The sequence below is a fragment of the Pelobates fuscus genome, chromosome 7 (assembly GCF_036172605.1).
Source record: "Pelobates fuscus isolate aPelFus1 chromosome 7, aPelFus1.pri, whole genome shotgun sequence".
NCBI classification, from domain to species: domain Eukaryota; kingdom Metazoa; phylum Chordata; class Amphibia; order Anura; family Pelobatidae; genus Pelobates; species Pelobates fuscus.
In genome coordinates, this window is record NC_086323.1 from 109713308 (window position 1) to 109726060 (window position 12753).

General features: G+C 39.0%; 1 protein-coding gene across 1 annotated transcript in view; it reads left to right on the forward strand.

Annotated features, from left to right (window-relative positions):
* Window positions 1-12753, forward strand: part of TAB1 (TGF-beta activated kinase 1 (MAP3K7) binding protein 1) — a 58097-nt gene that overhangs the window by 34784 nt on the left and 10560 nt on the right. Inside the window, exons 6-10 of the mRNA XM_063426391.1 lie at window positions 1363-1476; window positions 2606-2717; window positions 3151-3295; window positions 7996-8218; window positions 8313-8466. Of these exons, the coding sequence (XP_063282461.1) occupies window positions 1363-1476; window positions 2606-2717; window positions 3151-3295; window positions 7996-8218; window positions 8313-8466 (748 nt within the window). The remainder of the gene's footprint in view (window positions 1-1362; window positions 1477-2605; window positions 2718-3150; window positions 3296-7995; window positions 8219-8312; window positions 8467-12753) is intronic.

Below are 12753 nucleotides of genomic sequence, written 5' to 3' on the forward strand. Positions count from 1 at the left end.
GTTTTTACGTATGAGCTACAACATGCCTTAAAGTCTGACCTAAAACATTTAAATTGGAAAGTGGTACATATTTGTAGGGGCTGTTTGTGTGCTCAGAACTTTCCAATTGAGTTTGTATGTCTAATGAAAGTAGTCTTTGAAAAGCGTCTTACTTTACGAGGTGACTACAAAATTTTTAATCTGTTCTTGTTGTGAACTATTAGGATACTTTGCTAAACCAATAAATGGACAAGTAAATTGTAAATTTAAGATTAAAATAGCAGAGTTGCAGAATTCAGCTCTCCTCTTATCTGTAAAAAATAATCTGTAGTTCCCATGTTAGGCCTGCATCTGCCTCTCTGCAGTTTGAGTTTAACACCTCAGGTGCTGGCATAATGTATGTGGTAGAAACTGGCTTATGGGCTCTTCAGTTGCACGTGATCTCTAGGAAATGGTATTAAACATGTGTGACATGTCATGATTCCCTTTTATTCCAGAAGTTTGGTCCTTAAGGGGTTAAGGACACAGCTTCTGGAATAAAAGGGAATTTAGCTTTATTAACCTAGCTTATTTCAACCTGTTATAAAAAATGAACTTACCGGAATTTTTTCCCTTTTCTAGTGAATACACCATATATCACAGATTTTTCTCCATAGGAAAACATTGATTCAATGTTTTCCTTTGGGGAGGTCTAATGCGCACACGACATTTGCCGTGCATGCACATTAGAGCCGCTCATCACAGGACGAAGGAGGAGGCGGAGTTACGACCCAGCGCAGAGGGCGGGGGGAGGCAGCGGGAGCGATAGTGCCTGGAATACAGCTGTAGTATCCTTTTTACACCCACCTAGGCCGTCCCCACTCCTCCCGAAGTCTTCTTTGATTTTCCCTGTGAGACGCATCTCCAAGCATGGCAACTTTTATCAGTGACATCGGCACACTGGCTTCATTGCCAGTGTCAGAACAGAGTCACTTTACTCCATTCCTATACTCCCTAGCCAGTGCTAGAAGTGCCGGCCAGGTTGTTTTCATTGCAATCAAAGCATATGTTCTGTGGTTGCTATGGGTGGAGAATAGAGGGAGCTCCTGTATTGATTGACAGCTGGGAGAAAAGACTATTTTTAAATTGTTTTTTTTTTTTTTCTCCTAATCTATACCTCTGCTAGCAAAGCTCCTAGCACAATGTATAGGTAAAATAATGATCATATGTTGTTTGGGGCATGACGGATGCCCTTTACCAGTCTTTAGATACCTTGTTTTTTTTTTGTTCTTCCCTACAACAAACCTTCTGACGGGTATACTTGCTTTAACTAATACCAAAGAGAAGCACTTCAAGAATCACTGTAAGAGAATAAAAATAACATTCTTTAATGTTTGATTTCAGGGACCAACCGGGCTTTGCTATGTAAATCTACTGTGGATGGCCTCCAGGTCACACAGCTTAATGCTGATCACACAACAGAAAATGAGGATGAGATATTCAGGCTCTCTCAGCTGGGTATGTGCTACCTTTTGGTGGGCAGTTGTGGAAGCTGTGTTTAAAGTTAGTTATTCTGAAGGTCCTCACTACCAGACTTTGCTTTTTTTTTCTTTTTTTTTTTAAACAGTACAATTTACTTTTTATCTACCTTAACTCCCTTTCAATTTACAAGTAGTACAATGAATGGGGAAAAGGCTTTTTACTGCAACCAATCCATTAAGCTCAAGTTCCTGAATCTGTGGATACAGTATAAAAACGGCATGTTTCATTGTTATATATGTTGTTTGAGGATTTATATAACTACTAATGTGCAGTAATCCATTTCTAGTGGCATGTCCAGCTTGTCTTGTAGAAAGTTATGACAGAGGCTGTAGAATTAATTGAGACGGTGTACACCATTACATGGTCAGTTAGGTTTAATATTCACAGTTTGCTTCCCAAAATGTTGCATCTGCAAAAAACAGAATGAAGAAAGATAGGGTAAAGGCCCCAATGCATTGAATAAAATGACATGCAAATTTACATCTAACTTTATCACCAGACTAAAATGTTAGAAATATCTAACCCAAAATGTTGTATATTCAGGATTATAACACATCTACTAATATATGTATATATTCGATATACAATTATAAAATAATTACTAATAAACCTAAAACCAGTAGTATCAAGTCAATACATTATTTTATAAGAGTAGCAAAACCTGGTAAATAATGGACAGGATATATAAAGTTTCCTACACAGCCCATTGTCTCGAGACCATTTTATTATTATTCAACATCAGATCTTTGTTGAAAACCCAAATGCATTAAATTAAAGGGGAAACTGAAATCATCATACTATGAATGAGTTTTCAAGAGCTGTATCGCAATTATTATTATTTATATGTATTTTGTTTGAGAACTGTATAGAAAAACAACGTCAAGTGGCTTATTCACTGATAGTAAATTGCGTTATATTTAATATTTACTTTGTATTTTATATTTAAGCCCAAATGTATAGCTCGTGTCATACACAGAGATATTTGAGAGCATCCTGTTGCTTTTATTTAACCAATGTTTTGCAAAATAACTGCATCATATAGTTTAAAGTATATTAAGGTTTTTCCACCCTTTTTTATTTTTATGACAACGATCTTGTGCCTTAGGACTGGATACATCCAAGATTAAACAGGTGGGTGTAATTGGAGGTCAGCAAAGCACACGCCGCATTGGAGATTACAAAGTCAAATACAACTATAGTGACATGGAACTGCTCAGGTGAGAGTACTTTCTGATTTCATCAGCCATTTGAGGTAAATTTTAGCTCACAGTCAAAGCACAAAAAAGACAACATTTTACTTTTTAAAAGAGGCGCTATAAACAGGATTACTACTATAGCTTGCTCTAGTGCTTTGGTTGCCTAGAGTCCCTGGCAAAATCCTTTAGTTTCATTTCAAACTCTGCATGTTAGCTCATCTGTATTAGCCAATCATTGTCGTTTTGCTTAGCCAAAAATTATCTGGATGATCGTTGGGCTATATCATTAGTCTGGTTGTGTTGCATATTACAATGCAAAGCAAATGGTAATTATACAACATTGTATTGATTTCCCTCTGATCATAGGTGTGTAGGTTTTAAAATAGTTTCATTTAGTATTTGCCACAAGCTAAATTACTAAAATCCAGTACGATTATTCTTTTACTTTGACCAGCACTGCCAAATCAAAGCCAATCACAGCAGAACCGGAGATCCATGGCTGTCAGCCACTGGATGGAGTAACAGGCTTTCTGGTGCTAATGTCAGAAGGACTTTCCAAAGCTCTTGAAGCTGCTCATGGTCCTGGACAAGCCAATCAGGTAATAGTCTGTACTTTTTACGTCTGTTTTTTGTTTTTAAACATTTCATCGATCGTATCTTCCCCAGTTTCCTACTCGACCAGTGTGGGAATGGGAATCCCCCCTCATATTTCAATGGCTAGATCATGTTATTGACTCTGTTACTGGACACTTTTGCTTTACACAAAAACATATTGTACAGCCTGCCTGATGCTCCACAATGTGTTATTAGGGCATCATCAGAGCAAACATCTCCTAGCCTGCCTGAGATTTGTAGGAGTTATACTGCGGAGCAACAGCTACCGCATTATTATTTATAAATGCCAAAAAATTTGCAGCGCTGTAAAATAGGTGCACTAACAAGCAAGGACTTGCGACAAGACGAGTTTCACTTACAGGAACAGAAGGTGTTGAGGGTCCTGGTCAAACGTATTTACATTCTAAGGGTACATTCAGCTGCTCTCCTTACGTAGAGAAGAGGGGCTGTTGAGACCGCATGTCTCTCACTCCACAGACCGTCTGATGACATTTGCATAGGAAGAATTAATAGTGTGTGAATTAATGGCAGCGAATTGCCCCTGCTGCCCAGTTTCATAATCTCACTTATTTTACTAATACTCAGAGAGATGCTGTGAAGTGAAATACTCACCATCTCTTTCTCTACAGCTCCTCTCTTGTTATTGAACTAAGATAGATTGCTGTTCAGTAACTTTCACTAATCTGGCAGCCTACGAGACATATGTCCCTAACGTTAAATCTTGTAATATAAAAAAAAAAAAAAAATAGTTTTGAAGTGAGAATTATGGCATAAAAATGTCATTGATTCGAAGGGGGCGTGGCTGATGAGCAGACTAAACGTTTCTGTGCAGCTCCGTAACAACAATGATTAAAATAACGGTTTACCCTGGCTATACCATACAGGAGAACGCCAACTTCATTGCCCCCACCAGCTGACATAATGGGACGCAAAAATAAGAGTTTCCAAATATCTGAGAGACCCAAACTCCCCGACATCAGACTCTCCTTCGAGAGGCCTGCTCCGAGAATAATTCCCAAGATGTTTGTGACTAAATCACTTGCCTATTCCCCTTTTATAACCGCCATCTTTATGCACCTTAGGTCAGATTGTCGGTTATATAACTCAGTGCTCACTATTTTGCAACTGTCAGTTGCTCTTATAAATCACCTGACACAAAATGCTTCAGCGCACATGATTTTGAAAAGCAACTGATGGATGCAGTATCTGTGTTGGACAATAGAGCTAATATATATGAACAAAGTAAGTGCACACTCCACCAGAAAGGTAAAATTAGGCTCTACACTTAAGTGAAGGATTCCCTTAATCTTCACAAATAACAAATAAAGAAATACAAAAATAAGTGGAGCACTAAAATACCTGTACAACTGTAGATACGGTGTGTATAGATAATACTGTATTATAGCCTGTGAACAACAGACAACCACATCATAGTGCAGACCAATATGTAACACATATATGTAAAAATAGAGAACAATGTGCATATAAAATGTACACTCACAAATATAGAGCCACAGGGTCACCTGGCTCTAGTGTGTAACGCCTTGGGATCTTTATAAGGGGATCCACTGCCCTCTTCTTGTATCCTCCTGTTTTCTTCAACTTCCAAATAGGAGATAAAGATGCAAATGGGTCAATTTTCCATAAATCAGGAAGAAATTTATTAAACAAAATAAACTCAAATAAATCTTGACAGATAAAAAACAAAGATTCAACTGAATCAAAATAATATATATATAAAATAGTCTATAAAACCAAAACGCGTTTCGCCAGGAGCTGGCTTCCTCAGTTGGTGTAAGTTTTCAAATGGCACTTTTCCTGCTTTTATAGGGGGTAGATTGCTTGATTGTCGGCATCTGTGTGATCGGGCGTGGGACGTGTGTTTTGTTAAAGTGTATCCATACCGGCATCCGTAAACCCGGAAGTTCTGTTCGTGGGACGCACACGTGATCGGTTTGTGGAACGCCCACGTGACCGGATACCCAGTGTGATTTTCTACTTGTCCTCCTATTCGTTCTTCGTGGAACGCAAGTGTTGCGTTCCTACTAGTTCATTTGCATAAATATTCACAGAACGTCTTTGTATGTAATAAGTCCACAAACCTCGTGATTCGAAATTCATTAAAAAAAAACGAGTGAGAAAAGGGAAAAAAAAAAAAGGGGGAGTATCAAAACAGGATAATAGAGCTAATATGTCTTTGTTTTTTTGAAATCATGTCTTACAAACTGTGTTACGCAAACATAACATTCTGCATCCTGTTTTTAAGTTGGTAAAGTTGCGTATTTCTCAGATTCTTTTTATTTTAATTTGCTGTTGGCCATTTGTAAAAAGACAAGAAGCATATTTAAAAGCTGACTAGAATGTTTTCTCTCTAATCTCTTATTCTGTTGCTTCAGAGGTTCTGCCATTGCATTTCCCTTTTTTTCTGCTTCCATCACTCCACAAGTTGAGCCAAGGTTGGGACACCAAGCCAAGGCATATGGCCAACTGCTTGTCCGTTCCTTAAAGGGAAACTCCAGTGCCAGAAAAACGATCCGTTTTTTTGGCACTGGAGGGTCCCTCTCCCTCCCACCCACCAATCCCCGGTTACTGAAGGGGTGAAAACCCCTTCAGTGACTTACCTGGGACAGCGGCGATATCCCTCGCCGCTGTCTCCGCCTCCGCGACGCTCCTCCTAGTGATTACGTCGGCCGGTGGGCGAGACTGATCTCGCTCACCGGCCGAGGAGACCTAATGCGCATGCGCATTAAGTCTCCCCATAGGAAAGCATTGAAAAATCATTTCAATGCTTTCCTATGGGGTTTTGAGCGACGCTGGAGGTCCTCACACAGCGTGAGGACGTCCAGCGACGCTCTAGCACAGGAAACCTGTGCTAGAACCCAGGAAGTGACCTCTAGTGGCTGTCTAATAGACAGCCACTAGAGGTGGAGTTAACCCTGCAATGTAAATATTGCAGTTTATGAAAAACTGCAATAATTACACTTGCAGGGTTAAGGGTAGTGGGAGTTGGCACCCAGACCACTCCAATGAGAAGTGGTCTGGGTGCCTACAGTGTCCCTTTAAGTTCTAGCTAACTTCCTCTTTCCTGAGAAGGCGTGCATCAGCAATATTTGCTAGTCTCATGCTCCCCTCTTACTGGGAAGATTTTCTGTCATTTTTGTGTTGTGTCTTAGAAATTTTGGCTAGCTGACTTGACGTCTCATTGTACCATGCAGACCATGAACCAAACTCAGTAGCATAAGCCTGTGTATGATCACCGCCTTGGGTTCCCATTAATTAACATGTCTAAACTTTAGAGCTTAAAACCGTTTGTTCTTTGAGCAAAGGTTGATTTAAATGCTAAGAAACTTCACCCTTCTGCTGAAATTGTCATGACATGTTCACTTTAAAGGACCACTCTAGGCACCCAGACCACTTCAGCTTAATGAGGTGGTCTGGGTGCCAGGTCCTTCTAGGGTTAACCCATTTTTTCATAAACATAGCAGTTTCAGAGAAACTGCTATGTTTATGAATGGGTTAAGCCTTCCCCCTATGTCCTCTAGTGGCTGTCTCATTGAAAATCACAGTGAGAGCACGCAAGCGTCCATAGGAAAGCATTATGAATGCTTTCCTATGTGACCGGCTGAATGCGCGCGCAGCCAGCCGACGGGGAGGAGAAGAGGAGGATCGGAGGAGGAGAGCAGGAGGAGATCTCTCCGCCCAGCGCTGGAAAAAGGTAAGTTTTTACCCCTTTCCCCTTTCCAGAGCCGGGCGGGAGGGGGTCCCTGAGGGTGGGGGCACCCTCAGGGCACTCTAGTGCCAGGAAAACGAGTATGTTTTCCTGGCACTAGAGTGGTCCTTTAAGGCCTGCAGACACCTACTGGTCAACCATATTATAGCACATTCATATTTATTCAGAATCCCATCTTGGACTCTAAAGAATGATCCCAATGGCATCTGGCTATAAGAATTAAATATTTCCATTCTCAAGTTTTAAATTGCTAGAAATATATACATTCAATCCAGCCTAAATTCAGAGTGACTATTACTGTTTACTTTTAGTGTGGCATTTATTTGACATACATTATCTTTTTTATTTTCGTAATTTTTGCATGTATTAAAAGATGTATATTAAACTTAGAGAAATCTAAAGCTAACCCCTTAAGGTCATAGGCAATTGTTCAAGTCCTGAACTAAAAAAAAAGCCCTAGAATTTGCTTTGTGTGTTTGTTTCACCATAATTTAAGGGTTTCTTTTAATATCCTACATGTATACTTAATACAACATAAAATGTTGTTGAAATTTTTTTGGGGCCTGTCATTTTTACACATCCAGTGCAACTATAGAAAAATATATTCAGTCCTCGTAGTTAAGTACATCATAGGTCTTGAATATAAATACATTTTTGGTAGTTAGCGTTAAAACTATACCATAGAAAGTCTGGTCTGGGGGAAAAGGGGAGGACTTGCAAATGCTTCAGGCAGGAGAACTGTAGCATTTTCAAACTGTTTTTAGATATAACTCCAATTATAAAAATGGATAATTAAATACTTGCATCTTTTCTACTAGACTGCAATATCTTTCTTTCTTTTTTTTTGCCTTTACAAGTGAATGTTGCTTGTACTTTTAAATATGAAGTTTGTTAGTTTTTCTTCCTATTTGATACGTTTTTCTTCATGTTGCTCCCATTTGTCAATAACCATAGGAGATAGCAGCAATGATTGCTACAGAGTTTGCCAAGCAGGTATCGTTGGATGACGTGGCACAAGCAGTTGTGGAGAGGGTTAAGCGAATTCACCATGACACATTTGTCAGTGGTGGGGAACGTGCAAAGTACTGCTCAAAACATGAAGATATGACTCTGCTTGTACGAAATCTAGGCTACCCTTTGGAGGAGGTTACACAACCCACCCTCACACCTACTCAAGGTACCAAACTGTTTTTCTTTTTGTATCTTCACTTCACTTCAAACATGTTCTTGTATTTAGAATTTACCTTTGCCCATTTCCTCTATGTTACAAGGTGGCCGGATATATCCTGTTTCTGTGCCATACTCCAATGCACAGAACACTAGCAAAACAAGTGTCACACTCTCATTGGTGATGCCATCACAAGGAACATTGGTGAATGGAACACACGGTAGCAGTTCAACTTTGGATGGGACCACTTCAACCCTGTAAGTATTTCCCGTCAGTTGTGCAGTTTGATAGCAATCCGGAAATTATACTAAACTGTCTTCTGTTAATAAAAGATAAACAATTTATCTTAAAGTGTTCTACAGCCCCCTCCATTTTTCCTCAGAGGAACTGAATATTTACCCTTTGTTAGACGGAATGACATCTGAACTCTGTTTCCCTGAACTCTAGAAGACAAGCATAATAAATTATGAAAAGTTGTTCACACTTAATTAGCCGTACTGTCATACACACTATATTCACCAAAGTACTCTCTCATACACATACTCAATTAACCATATTTTGCAGTTACCTAATAAGTTACTCTCTTGCACATAGCAAATTAACCACATATTTTCAAATATAACTAGCTTCTCTCTCTCTCAAGCACACATGCATAACTAACCACTTGCCTACACATACATACGTATGTGTAGCCACTTAAATACACATTTACAATCATGCATGGATACGCTCACACACGACTAACAACTCTCCTACGCATGCATACATGTATATAAACATTTTAAGTCTGTTCAGAACATTATTATATGTATCAAGTAGCCATTTCGTAGGCAGCTAATAGACATACGAACAAATACCAAATCTGTCTCTTTTAAAATACCTGCTTTGAATTTAAACAAAACCCAGTAAGGTATTCATATATGGGGAGGACATTATTTGGGTAGTTCATAGTATATGTTGATGCCTGAACATCATGTACTCACTCCATCACTCCTATGTCCTTTGACTTCTTTGCACCCTCATACACCTTACTGGCAACAGTGACTTGGGCAAGCACACCCCAATAATATTTCCCTGATAATTACACCTTCCAGTTGCATGCACTTGTGATTTAAAGGGACACTATTGGCACCCAGAACATTTCAAGAAAAAACAGAGTAAACCATGCCCAGCATATGTGTAAAATGTTATACGTACATAGTCTTCAAATGATTATACACAATTGACCTCAAAATGAGAAGAAAAGGCAAAATATTAGTGCAGCACAGTATGTAAAGTGCATATGTGATAAGTAGATAATCTTAGGTCACTTCTACTCACATTTTATTGCGCTAACTTAGAGCTCAGCTGTTTTGCGCATGTACGGAACAATCCCTGTCTAAGGATATATAGTGATGCAGTCGCCACAGATGCTTCAAAAAGGTGCAATGTGCAGGATATATGTGGAGGTAAATACAGGAAAAAACTCCAATGGTGAAGTAAGTACTGATGGAAAATCAGATGACAAATAAGGTAATGTACTTACATTTACCAGAGCAGGAGCTGCTCTGGTGTAAACGGCGTGGGTTGTATAATCCCTACCTAACAATATGATGGTACCAGGAACCAGTAGGTAAATAAATTAAAAGGTGTGTATATATATCTCTTCAGACAGTGCTGACGAAGCCTTGGAGAGGCGAAACGCATCAAGTGGGACTCCTAAAAGTATTTTATCACTGTGTTATTGTCTTTTTATTTGGTTAAATAAATAGTACATTATTATATATATACCTTTTCATTTATTTACCTACTGCTTCCTGGTACCATCATTTCCTAATGTGAAATCCTAAATGTGAGCGCGGCCATTGCCGCGCATGCACATTGTGTCTCGCCCGCTAGCAAGCCGAGGAGGAGAGAAGATGGACCCGATCCAGCGCTGAGGGACTTCTGCACAGGACCCAGGTAAGCGACAGAAGGGGTTTTGCACCAAGGGATTGACAGAGGGTGCTAGACAGAGAGGGAAGCTATGGTGCCTGGCACTATGGTTTCCCTTTAAACACACAAACCAACCAAGAAAATGAAATCCCTCTCCATATCTCTTCTCTAGGAGGACTTAAAAAATGAATTTATTTTTATTTTGAGCACACATTCAGTTTTTGTAGTCTTTTCAGACTGAAGAATTAAATTATCAGTAATATTTCAATGTGAGTCTATCAGGGTGCATTTGATTTAAATCATGTTTTTTAAACCTAAAGATTAATTGCTGGTTGTTATATTTAATATTTCTCAACAGATGAACATTTCATATTTAGAAAAATAACTTTTCAGATTAGTTTACCAGTTATATGAATGGATTTTGTTATGTAGCACTAGCAATACACAGATAATGCTGAAATTATTGCAAGGTGAACTAACATTCATATATTTGCTGAAACATCAATGCTTGTTAACTGAAGTAGTTAAACAAAGTATGTTTAAAGAAAAAAAAAAAAAAGAACAGCAGCATAAAGTGTTACTTGAATCCTTAAAAATGTATTGTTTTAAAAAAATAAATAAATAAAAAAGAGTGTCATTTTGGGTTTGCCCTTTTACATGGGTCCCTGCCAGGCTCCAAGCCTTCTCTGATGCCGGGTGTTATGTATCTAGCTTCTGCAGAAGTTAGATGCCAGTCCCACCGGTCATTCATTGGCAGAGAATGTCAGCTACAATGAATGAACCTCTGTACAAAGAATATGCACAAAATTGACATTAACCAGCCTGGAACTCTTGTTCTTGGCTGGCTCATGACATATAAATACTGTTACCGGAGGTGGAGTTACACCTCTGACAGCAATATAAAACATATTAGTAAGTGCAGAGTTTCATATTGAAAATATGACTGCAAAGCACCATGACCACTTCAATAACGGAATTGGTCATTGTACTTGGAATAATTCTTTGTGGTAAGCTGTTTATTGTGTGTACATAGATTTGTAGAATAACAATGGGTTTAAGATCTTTTTCTGAACTTTGTTTGTTCATTTTATAACATTTCTTTCTGTGAGAAGGTGCATGTTATTTGTGCAGACACAAGTGCAAATAACTGCAATTAATGGAATACATTTAACAAAAATTTAAGATTTTCATCCAGAAGTATTTTATTTAAAGAAATTTGATTTAAGTAAAAAAACAACAAACAAAAAAACAACATAACATCTGTAAATCTCACAGGGATCTTTGGTTTGTTAGTTTGCAAAACCACCAGTTATTTCCTTTTCCTGCAATACAAGATAAGTTATTATCTGCCACTATAGACATGAAACTTACCTCTGACTGCAGTAAAAGTATGTATAGATAAACAAGTGGGCAAAGATATACTGCATATTTCCCACCAGCAGAGCTGGTGCATCCAACAGGGATCCATTCCTGTAGACCAGGCTTCCCCAAACTCTGGCCCTTCAGATGTTGCTGAACTACAACTCCCATGATTCTCAGTCTATCTATTTCATTTAGAGAATCATGAAAGTTGTAGTTCAGCAACATCTGGAGGGCTGGAGTTTGGGGAAGCCTGCTGTAGACCGTTATAGGTTGTGTCCAGTCCCACTGTCAGCAGCTTTTGGTGTGCAGACCTGAGAGTGTCAGTTTCTTTTGCCTACTGATATGATTCTATTCCGATTGTATTGTATATTCTCTCAAAGTACTATAGGTGACTTTAAAGGGACACTATAGTCACCAGGACAACTACAGCTTATTGTATTTGTTCTGGTGAGTATAATCATTCCCTCCAGGCTTTTTGCAGTAAACACTGTAAACACTGTAACAATACAGTGTTTACATTACAGCCTAGGAAAACCTCCTCTGGCCACTCCTCATATGACTGCTAGAGGTGCTTCTTCGGGCAGTGACTGCCATTCAGTGTCTCCTCCACCCTCTGCATGCAGACATTGGACTTTCTACATAGAGATGCATTAATTAATGCTCTATGAGGATATGCTGATTATCCAGGGGGCTGTGTTTGGCCTGTGCTTGCTCTTCCACTGATCTGCCTCTTTGACAGTCTTAGCCAGTCCTATGGGAAAGCATTGTGATTGACTCAGAGAATCACTTCTGATGATGTCAGCCAAGCAGGCAGATCAGGGGCAGTCATCAGCTGCAGACTTGAATGCAGGTAAGATTTCACTATATTTAGGGAGATCAGGGGGGGCTAGATTGTCGTTTTAACACTGTAGTGTCAGGAATACATTTTTTTTTCTAGCCATAGATGTTCTTTTGGTGGTAAGAGACCTTATGACGCTAGTATAATTTTTTTATTTATCAGGGCTCAACAGAAGTAAACAGGCTCTCAAAGCAAGCCCCAAAGTATGGGAAGTAAATCTAACTAGTCACAGGGTACTTAATCTCCACCCAGCATATACACACTAAAGACAAATAAAGCATAGCTCCAATGGCACTTATTTGGCAGCTATATTTTTGTGAGACTATCATATAGTATACAGTCCCACATGATTCCCAAATGTAATATAAAGCATCTATCACTTTACTTCACTGCTCCCACATAACCTGCAGCACACATTTCATCATGATGA